Source organism: Melanostigma gelatinosum, assembly GCF_949748355.1.
Source record: "Melanostigma gelatinosum genome assembly, chromosome: 8".
NCBI lineage: Eukaryota > Metazoa > Chordata > Actinopteri > Perciformes > Zoarcidae > Melanostigma > Melanostigma gelatinosum.
The window spans coordinates 7,949,751-7,968,839 of NC_136641.1; the positions used below are offsets into that span (position 1 = coordinate 7,949,751).

The 19,089-nt window shown below is 44.6% G+C and overlaps 1 protein-coding gene across 1 annotated transcript in view; it reads left to right on the plus strand.

The window, feature by feature from the left end:
• Window positions 1-18,567, plus strand: part of mtor (mechanistic target of rapamycin kinase) — an 80,672-nt gene extending 62,105 nt beyond the window's left edge. The window contains exons 37-58 of the mRNA XM_079273783.1: window positions 1,031-1,146; window positions 4,922-5,039; window positions 5,267-5,455; window positions 5,837-5,964; window positions 6,131-6,227; window positions 6,441-6,539; window positions 6,656-6,778; window positions 7,194-7,376; window positions 8,046-8,180; window positions 9,341-9,515; window positions 11,047-11,182; window positions 11,345-11,492; window positions 14,157-14,279; window positions 14,747-14,829; window positions 14,918-14,990; window positions 15,079-15,153; window positions 15,694-15,829; window positions 16,701-16,763; window positions 16,855-16,935; window positions 17,190-17,270; window positions 17,724-17,829; window positions 18,030-18,567. Of these exons, the coding sequence (XP_079129909.1) occupies window positions 1,031-1,146; window positions 4,922-5,039; window positions 5,267-5,455; window positions 5,837-5,964; window positions 6,131-6,227; window positions 6,441-6,539; window positions 6,656-6,778; window positions 7,194-7,376; window positions 8,046-8,180; window positions 9,341-9,515; window positions 11,047-11,182; window positions 11,345-11,492; window positions 14,157-14,279; window positions 14,747-14,829; window positions 14,918-14,990; window positions 15,079-15,153; window positions 15,694-15,829; window positions 16,701-16,763; window positions 16,855-16,935; window positions 17,190-17,270; window positions 17,724-17,829; window positions 18,030-18,045 (2,484 nt within the window). The 3' untranslated portion in view covers window positions 18,046-18,567. The remainder of the gene's footprint in view (window positions 1-1,030; window positions 1,147-4,921; window positions 5,040-5,266; window positions 5,456-5,836; window positions 5,965-6,130; window positions 6,228-6,440; window positions 6,540-6,655; window positions 6,779-7,193; window positions 7,377-8,045; window positions 8,181-9,340; window positions 9,516-11,046; window positions 11,183-11,344; window positions 11,493-14,156; window positions 14,280-14,746; window positions 14,830-14,917; window positions 14,991-15,078; window positions 15,154-15,693; window positions 15,830-16,700; window positions 16,764-16,854; window positions 16,936-17,189; window positions 17,271-17,723; window positions 17,830-18,029) is intronic.
• Window positions 18,568-19,089: the final 522 nt, after the last annotated feature.

Here is a 19,089-nt window from a genome sequence, read left to right on the forward strand (position 1 = left end):
AACTTACTCTCAGTCTTTAGTAACTTCTGAGAGGTTTTGATCTTCCTAAAAGCCTGGGTCCATCAGTAAAACACACTCGGCTGTTACGTTTCAGTCAACATTGTTTTTATTCTCTTGTATCCATGGCAACGGTGGATGAAGTAAGCCTCACTTAATATTAGCGCAAATAATAAACGTAAATGTTTGTTCTGAACGAGCTGTGCTTTCTGTGGCCGAGCGTCCGGCACAAGAACACCTGCCAAACTCCCAACTACCAGCAGTGGTGACCTAACGGCACACTGCAGGTGTGCGTGCACGTCACCGCAGCAGCCTGGGATTGAACTGCTCTGCCCTGTGCCATTTGTCCCCTCAAACACACCGGCATTTATTGCCAGGTGTTGAATAGTGTTTGTGGCTCCAGAGCGCAGGTCTCATGAGGGGACTTAGGTAAGTGTGAGCATAAGCGTTGCTGTTGCTCGGGCCAGCTGCACTGCTCACCAGGAAAATCTGAGTATATTAAAACACACACACACACACACACACACACACACACACACGCATCTGTAACGGACACATTGACTGTTCGCTCCTGAGATGCAAAAGTAGGTCTTTTATCAGGTTTTTTTCAATGTCATTTTTCAAATGAATTTCCTCGATGAATTGTCTGAAACAATATGCTGGCCACAGCAAATATGCCATCTGGATCAGTATGTCCGGCCCTTATTTTCTCCATTGTGGACGACATCCCAAATTTGGGCACGGCTGCCTCTACCTTGCAGCGTCACAGCGTCGTCCTGGCTGTAATATAAGCTTCCAGCTGTCCAGCATTAAACTGACCGTCGGCTCTGTAGGAGCAGTAAGATGATGATAACAAATGGCATATAGTTGTGTCACTTCTGGCAGGACACACAGATAAATATCGAGTGTGACAACTTAGTGTCCTCGTCAATTTAGCACCGTCTGTTCACCGTTTGTCACAAACCAAAACCCCGCAGACGAGCGCGTTTCTCTCGGTGACGCTCTACCCGCCTTTTGCTTTGTGTCTCTCCAGATCGAGGCCTTCCAGCACATGCAGCACTTTGTGCAAGGGATGCAGCAGCAAGCCCAGCACGCCATCGCTGCCGAGGACCAGCAGCATAAGCAGGAGCTCCACAAACTGATGGCCAGGTCTGCCTTTTTCTGAAACCCTAACCCTTCACATGTCGCAGTAGGAAAAGCACAGGCGTCAACGGCTACTTACTGGGACAACAGAGCAGAGCCATCGTTGACTTTATCAGCAACACCTGTGCTTTTCTTACTCCAGTATGACAAGTCAGAAAAACAACTATGGTGGATATCAAGTGTCTGTGTGCCCGTACAGACATTCACAGTTTTTAATGACGGATGTACGGAAGTCCCGATAGGCAAGTGGGGAAAAGATCATTTTTTCCAAGTAACATTTTTTTTAAACAGGTGGGTGGAAAATGATTTTACTGGTGATTTTTTTTTAAATTTTTCTAAAGGATCATTTCTTTAAGTGTGTGTAGTTGTAAAACTCATTTCGGCCACAAGAGGCTCAAGTGCACCACTACCCCATGTTCTAAATAGGACTTAAAGCATTCATGACGAGGTGAGTTTTAATTTACATAACTTGATAAATGTATGTACCTTGTGTTTAGAGTACATGGGGAGATTAAGACTCACCCGGAAGAAAACATGAATGCTTTCAGTCCTTTTTAGAACACGGGGTAGTGGTGCATTTCAGCCTCTTGTGGAAAGAATTACAGCTAAACATACATAAACATTTGTAAAAGAAATGTCACCTTTTCACTTGTTTTCACAGATGAAAAGAAAGAAACCTAAAAAGTTTGCCCCAGCTGTTTCACTGAAAAAAAAACAACGAGTAACTTAAAGAGATTGCCCTGATTATCCTGATTTCTTTTTTCACTTATTTTTAATTTTGATCAGACTTGGAAAATGGGCCACCATTTTTTTTTCTCACTTGACTCTCAAGGCTTCCGTAGGGATGGCCCAAAATACAGATCGAATCCCAGACATTTTTCACTGTCATTTCATTAAAATAACTCTCAAAACAAATGAAGTTCTGGTGTAATTAGCTTTGATCTCAAGGCTCACCCCGAAACTGAGTCGAGTCCTTAATTCAGTGGACTGTTCTGGAGAGAGATGCTTCACAAAATCTTTTAGGTTTTACATAACCACAAAGTAGTTTTGACATTAGAATGCCTCGATCCAGGCAGAGACTAATAAGTACCACCTGCACATTCTTGTGGTCAAAGGCATTTGAACAGAACCAAGGGGCATCTATAAACTATGTCGCCATCGAGTAAACACGAGCTGGAGATCAGTCAGAAGCAGCATGTGTGACTGGAGTCCGTGAATGTAGACAAATAATTGAGAAACTCCTCTTGGTGGTTTGTGAGATAGTGAGCAGTGTTCACCTGCTGCTTTCATCTGCTAACCTCACGAAGAAACGTCACCAGTAAAGGAAAGTGATAATAGTTATATTACAATACAGTGAGCAATGTTGCAACTAATGTCTTAGCGTTACATGTAAAGTTCTTCTTATCAAGCTTTTACAAGTACTAAGGTAGATTTAAAACATTGAGTGCTTTGAAGAAAACTCACTATCTCTTCACTCGGATGCACAGATGCGACCGACTCCAGTAAATATCACCGGTGAAGCTCCCGAGAGGAGGTCAAGTTCACCATGAAGTCGTGCCAATGGGGCATCATGCATTTATCTGGGGTTCAGCAGCATCACATCTCAGATTGTGCCTCTGTGCCAGCCTCCATACACCCACTCCAGCACGATGGAGAAAGCACACAACGCACCACGCGTCAGTCAGGAAAAAGTAACCTCATGTATTTTCTGCCCTCGTGTTGTAAACACACAGAGTCGTGTACGGTTGTTCGGGTTAGGGTTAGGTTCTGTTCTGTTCTGCTTCTTTTTTATGAGCGTGACCCAATGCGGCTTAGCACCTTTCCTGCTACACCGTTGGCGCGCCGTGGTCTTTTTTTCAAAGCGGGCCAGATTCTCGGAAATGTCTCACCTCAAACGTCTCAAAAAAAATGATCCCGTTTGTGCAGTTTGTCCCACACGGCTACCAAACATGTGCCCGCAGGTGTTAAAAGGACCGGGTGTGTCTGAACCTGCATCTCCCCTCACCCGGGTGTTGTGCTCTTCGGCTGACAGCCCTGGCACAGTGTTGGCACCTCTCCACTGGGATCGCCTCGCTGTGGGATAAGAAGCTGTTTGGAGTCTGTTTCAAGCAGTTGTCAACACAACACCGGATTTATTTTTTAAACGTGACATTTAAATAGCTACCATGTGTTCTCAGACGCTGATTTTGGGGGATTAGAGAATGGAAAGTTTCTTATTCTCCCCCAAATTGCCGGGAATGACTTCAAAGTCTTAAAGAAGTTGCTTGCATGCTCTTGTGGGCTCATGAAAATATTTGAGGAGGATGTCGTAAGCTGTCTCATTTAGGTGTGTGATGGTTGTTGTTGTAGCATCATGTTGGTCAAACGACTCAAAACAAGTACAAAATGTGACCTGGCAGCAGACGGCTATAATCCTATGCTGTGTACAGTAAATCATACAGTCGTCTCTTCGGGTCTTGTGGACAAACACACGCCAGTCACGTGCAGCCGCCCATCTCATAAATCATACATGGCAGCACACAAGCGTGACAACAGGCAGAAGGGGCTTTTTTTTTCCCCTTTCTCTCTTGCATCGTGAAAAAGCGTGACTCTGTCTGTCTGAGGAATGCATGTTGGGGGGAAACACCTGTATAATGTCAGTCAGGACGGGTGCTCTCCAGACGTGCTGACACACTTTCATGAAGACAGGTCGGCCGCGTGGTATGGAGCACACCTGGACCGCTCAGTCAGATGCTCGCGTCCGCACAGTCACGTGGACGCCTCCACTCTCCCCCCCAAAGAATCCAGTGGAATTTTCAGCGCCCTTTTTTACGAGAGATCACTGACCCTTGCCGTCGCCGTTCGAAACAAACATGTTTTTCCGACGTCCCCAAACATCCTGGCCTCCTCCGGCCTCTTCCCCAAAAGTTCAACCCGCTAACAGTTTACGGAAACAGTTTGGCATGGACGCGCTGAACCCAGACTGTGCGCTCGCATGGAGAAGCACTCAGAGGCAACCACGCAATTCCCGGAAAAACTCATTGGAGGTGCTCTGCAAGCAGTATTCAGGCTGCTGGTGGAGGGGTCGACGAGGCAGTGCTTGCCAGTTGCTCAGTCTAGTGTAGTTGTGTGTGAGTTATACGTCTTGGCCGCTCCAAACACGGCTAGTTTTACTATTTGTGTGTGTGTGTGTGTGTGTGTGTGTGCGAGGGTGACGGATAGCGCTAAGTCCTCTTCAGAATGCCACAAAGCTCACAGTCGGTTTAAATTAAAGGGAAAAAAAATGTTTGGATAATTGAAAGTCTCCGGCTGTGATCCCAGGACCTTTCAGCAGATGAACATGCTTTGCTGCTTTAAGTAGCGATGCTTTTGATTATTGCCTACGTGACATCAAACTGTTGTATCCGGCTCACTGCCAACTCTCCAGAAGCAATGACGACAATAAGCACGGTTTTAAACTCCTGCTGACGTTTCTTCGTTGTCTCGTATGTCGTCGCGTAGTCATTGATGGAGTTCTTGTTGCAGAGCTTCTATGAACTGCATTGCCCTCTGACCTCAGCAACTGTTTTTCTGTTGAATGCCAGAACATGTCAGCAAGTGTGTTTATCGTTTGTAGAATCGAAGCTGGTCACAGGAGGTTCAGTGGTCGGGTGCCACTTCATTGTCGTGCAGTTTTTCTACATGTTGGTGTAGAAGGCAAACAATCAATCTTCCAACAGGTTGGGCAAAGTGTAATTTAAATGATAGTCTTGGCTGAACTGTCCCCCTCCTGCCTTTCTATCTATCCCTTTCCTTTGTGTAGGTGCTTCTTGAAGCTGGGGGAGTGGCAGCTCAGTCTGCAGGGCATCAACGAGAGCACCATCCCCAAGGTTCTGCAGTATTGCAGCCATTCCACCGAGCATGACCGCAACTGGTACAAGGTCAGTGTCTCCCTTTTAACTCTGACCTTTCACTTTAGACTTCTCTGTAGCCGCACTCAAACCCCAGCTGTGTCAGCAGGATAACTTTGGAACCCATTCTATTGCCCTCTAACCAATCATGTTTCTCCCTGAGTAAACTGGAAAATGACATCATGCACAAACATGCAAGTTGTTTCCAGTCACCACCTCGTATCCCTTTTCACTCAGTTTGTGTCATCTGTCCGCAGGCCTGGCACGCCTGGGCGGTGATGAACTTCGAGGCGGTGCTGCACTACAAACACCAGACCAATGGACGGGACGAGCCGCGGCACGTTGGCGCCGCCAGCGCTAATAGCGAAGCCAGCAACAGCGACAGTGAGGTTGACAGCACCGACCACAGTCCTGTGCCCTCACCGGGACAGAAAAAGGTCAATGAGGTGAGAGCCTCAGAGAGTTAAGCCCTCTTCACCCCCGCCTACAGGTGCTCTTCTCCTCTCCCAGCACTCCAAGGTAGAAATACTGACGCAGATCCCCGGCTCCGCTAGTCCATGTCAATGTGTCCTTGGACAAGACTCTCCAACTTGTTCCTGCGGCGTACGAATGGGTATGAATGATTAGATAGTCCTGATGTGGCCCCTTGCATGGTAGCCCCTGTCATCAGTGTGTGAATGGGTGAATGATGACATGTAGTGTTAAAGCGCTTTGAGTGGTCGGAAGACTAGAAAAGCGCTACACAAGTACATTTCCCTCGCCATCCCCACAAATGTTCGACACCGGTACAATGCCTTCTCGCTAATAGCTTCTTTTCTTGCATGAAGCATCTGCTGTTTGCTGACCCTCCTCAGGACCTCTCCAAGACGCTGCTCCTGTACACAGTTCCTGCTGTACAAGGTTTCTTCCGCTCCATTTCCCTCTCCAGAGGCAATAACCTGCAGGACACACTCAGGTGAGTTGAGTGACTGAAGTAGTCCAAGCAAGCTTAACAGCCCCCGTGTTCATGGACACCCTGAGCAGAAGTGGTGCGTGGGGATGGGAGGACCTCTAGTGGTTTCATTGTGACTGCACCGTGTCATGAGCCTGAATAACAAGGCACTGCTCTTTGTTCTGTTCAGGGTTCTGACTCTGTGGTTTGACTACGGCCATTGGCCTGAAGTGAACGAAGCCCTGGTGGAGGGTATCAAAACCATTCAAATAGACACCTGGCTGCAGGTAACACACACACACACACACACACACACACACACGGAGTTAGCCTAGAGATAAAGAAGTGTGTTAAAGGAATCCCTATGAACGATGCATAAAGGTTTGGACATGGCTAAAACCTTTTGATTTGAGCTCTTGTGGCATCGATGCTATATTTTATATCACACAGGTAAAGCCAGGTCACTGAGGTTTTATTCCATTATGTGTCTGCCTGTGCAGGTGATCCCTCAGCTCATCGCTCGAATTGACACTCCTCGAGCCCTGGTGGGCCGCCTCATCCACCAGCTGCTTACAGACATCGGACGGTATCATCCCCAAGTAAGTCTGCTCACGCATACCGCTGTTTCAGAACAGGACCGAGAACATGCCTTTTGCGGCCACTTAAAGCAATACGGTCGGTGAGTGTTGGATTGTTCTCTCTGTTCACCTCCCAGGCTCTGATCTACCCACTAACCGTGGCCTCCAAGTCCACCACCACCGCCCGCCACAATGCTGCTAACAAGATCTTGAAGAACATGTGCGAACACTGCAACGCTCTGGTCCAGCAGGCCATCATGGTAAAGGAATTAAATTATTGCTGTTTATCATTACTCATTCAAATCATTTTCACCCTTTCCTCAGAAAAGGTCGTTTCTTGAGGGGTAAAACTTCTGTTTGTCTGTTTTGCGCCTGCAGAATAAATGTGTCAGTTGCTCGTTGCCTCCTCCATCTCTCTTTCACGTTCATGTTTAGTCTTTGGTCCCATAAAAAACAAAAGTGCCCGCGTTACAGATGTGCATCAATCTGTGTCATAAAATCTGAACTTCTTCCTCTGCCTCTACCGTGCACTCTGCTGTAAACATGAAATGAAAAGAATGCATGAATGTAGATATTATGTAGATAATATCCATGCGGACCAGATGCCTGATATCTTATACCCCTTAGTTTGGAGGGGCAGTATCAGTCTGACCTCATTCATCTTCCTTCATCCAGGTGAGTGAGGAGCTTATCCGGGTGGCCATCTTGTGGCACGAGATGTGGCACGAGGGCCTTGAGGAGGCGTCGCGTCTTTACTTCGGCGAGCGTAACGTCAAGGGCATGTTCGCTGTGCTGGAGCCTCTACATGCCATGATGGAGAGGGGACCACAGACCCTCAAAGAAACCTCTTTTAACCAGGTGCGTGCCATCTCAGATTGGGGTTGAATTTCGAGTTTACACCGCAAACTTAAGCCTCTGCATGTCCCCCGGTGCGACATAGATTAAAAGTTGCACGACAATCAACAATCACGCCACAAATTTCTTTTTAAACTGTTGTTGTAGAAACTCAAATACAAATGTTGTCTTCCTAATTCAGTTCCTGAATTTAGTTCTCAAGATGTGGAAAAAGTAAATACCGCCTTGTAAACATCAGTTTGCAGAGATTTGTTTTCACTCTCGCATTAATCTTTTCTGTTGATTCGTCTAAAACAAAAAGGTGTCATTAACACACTGTAAATCGAAACCGTAAAACAACAGATGAATGTGTTTTACAGGCATTGTAAAATGAACTATGTATATTTAGTTACTGCACAATGAGTGTGAGTTGGACACAGGACTATTTACTTCACAGCCATAAGTCATACCAGTGACCCTAGCTCTGAATGTTTCCATTCAGGCTGCCTGTTGCAGATGTGCGCTATTAAAAACAAAATACTTACTGAAAAACCCTGCATTCATCAAGTTGGAGCGGTGATGTTAATGCCGTGACATTCAGTTTTATAGTCCCGCTTTGGCAAACCGTTTTTGGTTTAGTTGAATGAGTCATTGTACGAGGACAGAGTGTGTTTGTCTCACTTCATGCCACAGGCTTACGGCAGGGACTTGATGGAGGCTCAGGACTGGTGCAGGAAGTACATGCGCTCTGGAAACGTGAAAGACCTGACCCAGGCCTGGGACCTCTACTACCATGTGTTCAGACGCATCTCCAAACAGCTGCAACAGGTGAGTGACACTACTCAGTCGCAGAGCACTGAATCAGTTGTCCTCTTAAAAAAACTAATCCTCGAGGAGAGAGAAGACTCTGAGGCTCCCGGTAAAAGTAGAGCTGACATCCCACCAGCTCTGCATTCACATGTCCATCGGGTGTGATGAGATATATTTTGCCTTTTTACGTCACGACTCTTTCTTTGATCTCATGGCAGGTCAATTTGCGCGCGTACTGTCTGTAAAGGGAATTCAGAGGGATGATTGACGTCGAAGAGGAATGGCAGAGCATCATGGGAAAGCAGCGCTCCTTTTAAAAGCAGATGGCTCTTCTCTTGATAATTAAACTCCCTTTTCCTTCACCAAAGATTTTAATACACTTGGTATCTAAATGCTCTTACAAACGCTCTTATATCCCAGACATATGGATGTGCTAATATGCACATTACTATTCCCATAGTGATCTGTATGTAGAAAAGCGTTCACATGGAGACACCGTATCCATATCTGGATTCACACAGGCTGTTAGCCATTTGCTTTGGCAACCTACTCAAAGTCAGTTTGCTAAGTCAGGAGGAGAGGGGCTTAAACTTTATCTCCACAGGTGAAATTGAAGCGCTAGATGTCGTTCCTTGCGATCATTGCGTCGTTGCACAACGACATTTCAAGAGCTCTCGCTTCACACAGCAAATGGAGACGGCAATACTATTTGACATTGTTGCGCGGTCCCGCTGTAGGGGGGGGGGGATGCTCCCTGCTTTGACGTTACAGTAAGCAGCATGAAATACACAGCGACATAATAAGATGCTGGGAGCATTTTATTCCCCCTCTGGGCATTAGCAGGGAAATAAAAACCCTCTGCAGGATGCATCCGAACAGCAGATCCACAGCGGGTTGATGAGGTAACCATACATTCAACTGTAAAAGCATTTAAATGGATTCAATGCGCTTTAAAACACAGACTGAATGCCGACAAGCAGAGGGGCCGTCTGTTGATGTGAAGTGCTACAGAGTGATTTATTAAAGGTGGTGGATAAACAATTTTTTGCACATAAGACCTGAACTTGGATACGAGCCAGTGTCTTTAACACTGTTGCTATCAGTGCTTTTGTTTGTTTTCAACAAACAAATTGCCTCGTCCTGTGCTAACATCTCCACCTCATCAACTTTCCCCACAGCTGACCTCCCTGGAGCTACAATATGTGTCTCCAAAGCTGCTGATGTGCCGGGACCTGGAGCTGGCTGTACCAGGCACCTATGACCCCAACCAGCCGATCATCCGCATCCAGTCCATCGCCGCCTCCCTGCAGGTCATCACCTCCAAGCAGCGCCCACGCAAACTCACCATCATGGGTAAGATTAGCAGGAAACTGCGCATGCCTTGTGGCTCTGAAGCCATTATATTCGGAAAATAGATTAAAGAGCATCTGTAGTCGGATGCTTTCAGCAGGCGTGGGCCATCGCATGAGAGAAAATTCAATATTCATAGAATCTTTACCCAAACAGCTCCAAGGCCGCTATTTATTTTGAATTCATCAGTCGTGGCAAAGTTCTGTGTGTGGATAATACACCAGAATAAAAAGCTTCTTTACAAACAGAAGCAAGATTAAACCTGCGATTTATTCATTCCAAAATTAATCTCAATCACCACTAAAAAAACCCAAAACAAAGTACTTTTTTAAAACTCAATTGACAAGGAGTTCACGTCGTGAGTCATGGGTATTGTCATTTTCTCTCCGGAGAAAATTTTTTTTGCATGCAGGTCAGATTGATTTGTCAGTAATCCTCCCAACACCGTCCACTGGCATTCATTTGAATACATAAAATAAGTAATTCTGACATTTAATGCCCTGCTCTGCTTCGTGAAATACGACTCCGAGGTACTTCTGAAATGGCATGGCACGATAAAGTCACCTTGTCTAGAAGCCCAATCCTCAGATTATCAATCACAAATGGTTCGCTCCACTTCACTCTTTTTCTAGCCCACAATGTACCTCGTTCTGACGTTTTCCATCAGCGTTGCACAACACACTCTGTGAAAGACGATGGCCAATAAATCAACTGACCCCCGGAGCGCGACTTCAGATTAAGACCTGTCACCCACTACGGGCCGCTTGGATTTACTGTCGGCACTCGGCCCCCCCAGTGACACACAATACATTGCTCACTGGGATTGTCATCAGGAGCAGACGGAGGATAAAGCAGCGACTCTGTCGAACTCGTTCCACCGGAAGTATCGGTTAACTCCATTGAAGGTGGAATGATAATTCCAGTGTTGGTACAAATCATTGTAGTCTGCTGAGAATACGGTATAAAATAGTGGAACAATTATACAAGTGACGTCGTCTGCGCTTCAGATAAGTTAAATACTTTCCCCTCACCGTCCTGCTGAAAGCTTCCCGATGCTGAAGAGGATTTAGTTGATGTCACAGTTCATCCAGTGCTCAGATACATATTTTCCTCTCCTCGTGAGTTGATCGAGTTCAATGCCTTTGCCGCAGTCAACAGAACTTCACGTGAACTTCAGAAGGTACTTTCAGTATGTACTTGTGTGTTTGTGGGGTTCTTTTCCATGGCAGAGTCCCGTCATATCTGTCGTTCCGGAGAGCCGCTCCAAACCACGGGCGACCGTTATGCGAGGGATTATGGGGAGCAAGCTTACTCTGGGAGCGCCCGGGTTCATATGAAATCATTTTTTGCCGCCTGCTAAAAAGTCACTCGGTGTTGCTTCAAGCGGAGGTAATGGAGATGCAGAGCAGCAGGGGAGCACCCTGGAGAGAACAGCCAGTAGCTGCCAAATCCAACCACATAACCCTTCTTATGTAACTCCTCAACCCTTCTGAGAGCGGTGCATCGACGCTGTGTTGTGTGGCGCCCTCTGCAGGCAGCAATGGCCACGAGTTCATGTTCCTGCTGAAGGGCCACGAGGACCTGAGGCAGGACGAGAGAGTCATGCAGCTGTTCGGTCTCGTCAACACACTGTTGGCCAACGACCCTGCGTCCTTGCGCAAGAACCTCAGGTACATCGCACACACACACACTCACACACACAGACTCTGAGGTACAGTACACCTCACACTTGTCTGGAGCACACACAACACACACTCTCACAGTTGTGGACATGAAGGTATTGAAGATAAATAGGGCGTTTGTTTGTCTTTTCTGCGTGTTGGGTTCGTCAGCATTCAGCGCTACGCAGTGATCCCGCTGTCCACCAACTCGGGCCTGATTGGCTGGGTGCCCCACTGTGACACTCTGCACGCCCTCATCAGAGACTACAGAGAGAAGAAAAAGATTTTGCTCAACATTGAACATCGCATCATGCTCAGGGTGAGGAACCACGAACGTCCATTAGTAGGGACGCACCGGCCGATACGATGTTTAAAATAATATATTAGCCGATTGCCGATACCAATGTTCTTGTTATTGTTGTTATTACTTAGTTGTTGCTGTTATTTAAACCCCATCTGTGCCGGGGAGCTGTTATGTCAGTCAGCATTTCATGACCCTGTCTTTAAATGAGCACAAATGTATGGAACAACTTTTACTATAACCTCCTTTCACATTCATAAAATGTTCTTAAAAATACAAAAAAGACCCTTTAGCTGCTACACAGACCAACAAAGATATTTGTTTTGTGAAATTAAATGTAATTACATTTGTAATGGCGATTACAAACAGTGTTTACCACGCATGAACTTAACTTGGGCGGGCTGTCCAGGTTTGTTACCCCCATTTCAATTTGATCCATGATCCGTACAAACCAACACAACATTCAGTCCGCACTAACTTGACACAACAGATAAAAATCGCCCACTGCAAGGCAAATATCAGCCGATAAATCAGTGCGTCCCTCGTGCATTTTAATTGAACAGACAGAATTGACATTATTTGCCGACGTATGTGTTTGTTTACATGATTACAGCAGAGTTTTCTCAGTTTCATTTACCTCGCCCAGCAGTATTAAAATGTTAGAAACAATTACAGTCCATTCCCAGGACGGATCTTAATTATGCTCACACATTAATGTGTGATGATGAGCTAATGTGCTTGCATTATGTTCACTGTATTGGGCCAACAGTTGTCTCATTCATGAATTGTGCGTACGTTTAATACTAAATACGAACTAGATTCATCAAAGCTGAGGAAGCGTCTGTTTGCAGTGATTATAAAGATGAATTCCAATTACTCTTTAATGAAAACACATTCACAGGCCCTTAATTGTCTTGAGTTAACCTGATATCTCCGCGTCAGAAATGCCCAATAAAGCATAGAGAACGCATACATACAAAATCCTCCCTCTGGAAAAATGTCACCACAGGAAGTGAGAGTGATGATGACAAATGTGAGCAGAGACAGAGCGGGTTAAGACCCAAACAACCGCTGTGCAAAAAGCTTTACAGAGAGTGGTGTGATTGAAGAAGGAACATCAAGGCTGCAGGGGAACGGCAGAGCTGAAATGTCATTGTTCAAAGATAGGATGATGACATGATGATGTCCAATTCAGTGTTCATTCAGTTAATTTGCACTGAAATATGTCAACAAGCTTCATTGCCATGACTAAAACGAGTCAATATCAACAAGCAATATCGTTGAAAAAGAAAATAAAAGACAGGACTAAAATGTTGTTTAAAAAAATACAAAACATCAAAATCTCTCTTTATTTTTGACACCTAACACCTTCTGTTCCCCCTCTCTCTGTAAGACACACACACACACACACACACACACACACACACACACACGCTCACTCCGTCTCTGTCCTGACAATTGTGCTTCTTTCTGGGTCCGGTCCGGTTTGCGTGGGTGGTTGACAGGTATTTGTGCATCTTGAGCGATGCTCCTAGCGGGCCGGGCGGGTGCGACCGACCTGCACATCACTAATGACCCGAGTCAGGACGACTCGGAGGAGCAAAGCTGTAGTCTTTAGCATTCAACCTGTGTTTTATCCATCAGATAATATTAAATAAGATCTTACACAAAATATGTTGGACTTCAATGGCGAAATTATTTGATTTTGGCTCGATTGACTGAAACGTTCAATAAGACTAATACTAAAAGACTAATAATAAAATAAGACAAAGACTAAAATGTCATGACTGGACTAAAACTTTTTGAGTTGTCGTCGACTTAAACCACACACAACTTAAACTGTGGGGAAAGGAAAAAAATGACTAAAACTAATAACTATAATAGAAGCTGCACTGTGAACATGTTTCCTTCTGCTGGCATGTTTTGAATAAGACTCTCATTCTATTTTTAATTTACTAATAGTGTTATTAATGATGTGTTACGTTGGGTTTAAGCCATTTAAATGGCAAGATATTAAGTTGAACAGTCAGTCAGCCAGCCAGGCCATCAATCAGTTGTAGATGAATCATGAAGCAGATGGTTGAGTGAGACAATGACAGATTGAAGTCTTTTGGAGTTTCACCGTGTTTCTTTCAGCTCAGTAAATATAAACAATTATAAACAATTTCACTTCTGCCTCAGGTTCACAGGGAACTCAGCTGTTGTACACACAGGGCAAACACATAAAAAGCATATAACGCCTTTTCCTTCATCAGATTAGTTCGTTTCTCATTCTCTCTGACCTGAAAGCAGTTTATACTTCAGTGTTAACACAACCTCTTAGCTGTAATTACATTAACACGTTGAATCCTTACGGGTATTATATGTCTTTCACTTGAATTAATTCAATTTCCCTGCAGGTTATAACGCAGACAGTAAACATTCAGTGTGAAGAGTCCACCAACTTATTTGATCTCTTATTCATTCAATAATATATTGGCCTCAAAAGCACATCATACAGTAACCGTAGTTTATGAAAGGTGAAGTCCGGCAGAAAGCAAAGATCATTTCGACGTGTCAACATATTAAACATGAACATTGAAGTATTTTAATCATCTTCTGGAAATTGCGTTTGTCCTGGAAACTTTATACATCATAGTTTAATTCAAAGTCTGCTTGTGTAACGGGCTTTGTTTACTCCAGATGGCCCCAGACTACGACCACCTGACGCTGATGGAGAAGGTGGAGGTGTTCGAGCACGCCGTCAACAACACGGCCGGAGACGACCTGGCCAAGCTCTTGTGGCTGAAGAGCCCCAGCTCTGAGGTGAGATGCTCTGCGGAGGATGATTGAGAGTCCTTGATCTTTCCAGCATCCTTTCTCACATTCCAGAGGTTCTCTGGTAAAATGTTCCAGAGTGGTCAGTCGAAGAAAAGCAAACATGCAGATCTATAAATCAACATTTTTGGCAGGTCATTTTTGGAAAGGTTTTCATTTGATGCAGAGGAAACACTTTCTCAAGTGTATCCAGTCTCAGGATGTTTCTAATTATTTTTGGGAAATACAGAAAAATCAAAGTGATTTCCCTGAAGAACTTTCAAACCACTGACTTCACAGGATCCAACAAACACACAAACCCTTCAAATTGAATCCGTTTAGAGAAACAAGAATACCTCGTGCTCCTGATGCTGTACAGAGTCTGGAAAGAGGCGTCGAGCAGCCTGCGAGAGATTTCAATGTCATTTTCCGCACTGTTCTGCTTGAACGGTGTCATAATGTCATCTCTCCTCCAGGTGTGGTTCGACAGGAGGACCAATTACACCCGCTCCCTGGCTGTGATGTCCATGGTGGGCTACATCCTCGGACTGGGTGACAGGTGAGTTTCTCAGCCAAAAGAACACATTGTTATGATAATGAGAATTATCATAAGATATGAACACAGAGATGATGTTTCTGTTCTCCAGGCATCCTTCCAACTTGATGTTGGACCGCTTAAGCGGCAAGATCCTCCACATTGACTTTGGAGACTGTTTTGAGGTGAGAGGAGATTTTTCTTACAATCCGTTATCCATGAATTTATGTTTTTGATTTGAGACTGACGGACCCCCATTGCATCCTTCAAAAGGTCGCCATGACCAGAGAGAAGTTCCCTGAGAAGATCCCATTCAGACTGACGAGGATGCTGACCAACGCCATGGAGGTATGCAACTCTTGTGCTGTGATAAACACTGTTGTAATAGTGCGACTATGACTGCGTCTTAAAAAATAAATTAAAAAAACCTCAATAGTACACAAATGTTTTTAATGTGTTCTTATATTTTTAGTAAAGTAATAAAGTCCCCCACATTAAAGCTACATTTACTCCTGGATTTAAACTGAATCCTGTCTGAGCTTCTTCTCCACTGTCTTCTGTATTTTAGTCAAAATATTAATGAATGTTTTTAGCAATTCTGCAGCGTGTTATCAGAAGTCACGACTCGCTGTGTGTTGTATTAGATGAGCAAAGAAAAATGAAAAAGTAAAACATTTAAGAGGTTTAAGTTGTATCTCCTAAACAACTGGAGACATTTTTAGAGTTAAAATCATGTTTAAAAAGAAAAATTCAAGCATGTATCTACATACCACAGGGTTGCACCTCCAACAAACCTCTTAACTCCCAGATACATTGACATCTCTTTAACGTGCAAACACAAAGCTCCTGAGGTTTGTGTCCGTCGGTTTACATCTGATTATGCTTCAGGTGACGGGCTTGGACGGTAACTACCGGATCACCTGCCACACAGTGATGGAGGTGCTGAAGGAGCACCGGGACAGCGTCATGGCCGTGCTGGAGGCTTTCGTCTACGACCCGCTGCTCAACTGGAGGCTCATGGACAGTAAGAGATCATCAGCTGCTCACCGTCGGTACATTGAGCGTAAAGGAGCACAGACGGCCGACATAGTTCACGTGGCGGACTGAAGGAACCACGGCAGCGTCACCTGACAATAACAATAAACTGGACGTGAACAGGTTCAGCCCACAAGAATACATTTGCGAGGGTGACTCCACTTGATGTAGAAACTCCTTTTTTTTAAGTGGTTGAGAGTTTGAAGCATTACATTTAATCAGACGGGGCTAAAAAAACTAAAGCGCGCTCCAAGTAGTAGAATGAAAATCTATTTGTCTCGTATTTGGGAGAGGAAACGTTTCAAGACGTCTAAAGGTCGTTTGTTCAATTCAAGTGAGCAAAAGTGAATGAATATCTCTGGCACACCTTCTCAGCTACTGTCTGGCTTCCCCTAAGACGAGCAGCGTTCATCAGTTTTACTCTAAATGAGGGGCAGCATCTTCTATTTATTTTTCAACACATAATTATTGTCGTACATCATTTGTCGGCATTTATTTTGACAATTAAAAACGGTTATAAAATCATGAAAATTGGTTTCTAAAAATACTATTTAGACTATTTTTTGACTATTTATGGTTTCTGACCCTGCAGTTCCCGCATTAGTTAGCAGGCCATGAGGCCTTTCTCTCAGTTTCCTCCTGCACTTTAAATTACTGCAAGCTTTTTCAACACCACAGTAGGACCCTTAGTTAATGGCCTTAACTACTTGTAAAGGTTAGAAGCAAGCTTCTTTCTTCTGCAGTTAAAAAGGTTAGAACAATGCTGCTGCTTCCTGTGTGATGGATGAAAAATACAATATAGCCATTGTCGAGGGAAAACAATAGACTCACTCTCACACCTTTCCTTGTTTCTTCCACAGCAAACACTAAAGGCAACAAGCGTTCCCGCACCAGGACCGACTCGTACACCGCCGGGTCAGTGGGTGAGTCTGCAACACTAACCGTGCGCCGTGTTTCCTACCTGATAATGTTAAGAACACGTTTGAACCTGCCGCCGCGCTCTGTCCTCTGCAGAGGCCCTCGAGGGAATCGACCTGGGAGAGACGACGCACAAGAAACCCGGCAGCACAGTGCCCGAGTCCATCCACTCCTTCAGTGAGTCGCCGGCTCATTCTGTCTGCCGTGGATTGATCTGTTGAAGCCTTTTAGTGTGTTTTATTTTCTTTTTGTTTCTCAACAACTCAAAGCTTTTTTTGCTGTCATAAATGATTGGTGTAACCGCTGTGTTATTGTTTGGCAGCACTTCGGTTGATTTGAGCTGCAGCGAGGCTCGGTGGAGAGAGAGCTCTTGCATTCACCGGTTCTAAGTCAGTAGTAGTTGTTGATGCCGTTATGTTTGTGGTTTTTAGTCGGAGAAGGATTGGTGCAACCTGAGGCACTCAACAAGAAAGCCATTCAGATTCTCAACCGAGTGAGAGACAAACTTACAGGTGAGTTCCACACCGAGCTGCTGTTTGACTCCAGTTTTGATCTTCAACACAAGCCTGTGGGTGAAATACAGAAATCTCTAGTATTTAGTAGTAAAAGAAATGGAAATGGTGAATTACCACGCAAACAAAGTTGCAATCTTTGTGGAATAACTTCATGTTAAAAACTGATTTGTTCACAGTTGTTTTTTTTCCAGTTGCTCAAAAAAACTGCTGCAGTGCAGAAATGCTGTAGAGGGAAAAGTCAAGTGGTCCTATGTTTGACTCGTACTTTACCTTCTTCAGTCACATTATTATGATCACACTGTAAGCTGACCCACCACCTCTACGTGTAGAGGAAAGGACCTGAACAGTCCTAAGAACACCCCGGTGCCACTGGTTGAAGTGCTTGAAACGGGAGGGATCCAAGCCTCCTGGTAAAGGTCGGGTGTTCTGATGACACTTTGTTCCCTGCAGGTCGAGACTTTTCTCACGATGAGACACTGGACGTGCCAACACAAGTGGAGCTCCTCATCAAGCAAGCCACATCACATGAAAACCTGTGCCAGTGCTACATTGGATGGTCAGTACCCGCCTGTACTTATTATTATCATTATGCCTGGTATTTTCTTCCTCCGTATTGAAGTAGATGATGTAGGGCCGCAGAAATCCACATATCCGTTGGTTTCCCACATTTTTTAATTCACTACTACATCACTGGTGTTCAGCAGATTAAGCAGAACGAGACACACTTCAGTGAATCTTTACTTTTTCTGTCTCCAGGTGTCCATTCTGGTGAAGAACCGCCTCCGGCAGACAAAGTTAACACTTGACTTTCTTTCCTCACCGGTAAACCAAGAAGAAACACTCGACTCAGATGTTTCTCCCGGTAAAGTGCTTCAGCGACACAGTGCCGAGCCTTTGGGAAAGACATCTTTTGTTATTGTATAAATATCAGATTTTTCCAGTGTGTTTTAAGGTTGTGAGAAAGAGCTCAGTTTGGACCTAATGATCATAATTGAATTCAAACTGCTTCAAATGACTTCCCTCGCTTTTAGCACCATAATCAGTTGCTCAAGCTTTCTACGGCGGCCATATTGTAATAAGTTATGACATTTCTTACTTCACACACGATTAAAAACCCACCAGTCCGTCGTATCATTGTGTATTAATCTGACCGATTTCAATAACATTCTTATGAAGTTTACTCATGACAAGTCAAATTGCGTTTGAGAGGATGATAATGTACTGTGTGTGCGCCATTAAACCCTGTACAGATACCACTGTGACCGCACTGTGTTCATTTAACTGTACGTGTTGTTCATTTGGGTCGAGTTTGTCACACCTACTGCAGGTGAAAATATAAATATATATATATATAACAATTAATAAAAGATCTCCATTAAAAGGCATGGGTGTAACGCTCCCTTTGTTTTTCTATTGTGCCCACAGAGGGCACTCTGACTCCTGACAAGATCCTCCTCCATCTTTTCAGGAATTATTTTGGGAGAGGACGCACTCATCAGGCCAGAGATGATGAGATCGGACTAGATTCTCATCTTAGAAACCAGACCAAAAAAAAAAAAAAACCCAGAAATACTTTAGATCTTGGAACATTTGCTCCCAGTCTGAGACGAGGCTGCTCTGGTCTATGACAGCAGCTATGTTTATCCTCCTCTTTAGGACCACAGGGAGATGCGGCCATTCACAGAGAATGCAGAAATACAAGACAGAAATAAAACCAGCAGAGGCAGCAGTGGAGACAACTATTAATTTCCCCGTGCTTATCTGGTCCGTGCAAGGTAGCTTCTGTTTTACTCGTGCTCATTGCTATTCCCCCTCT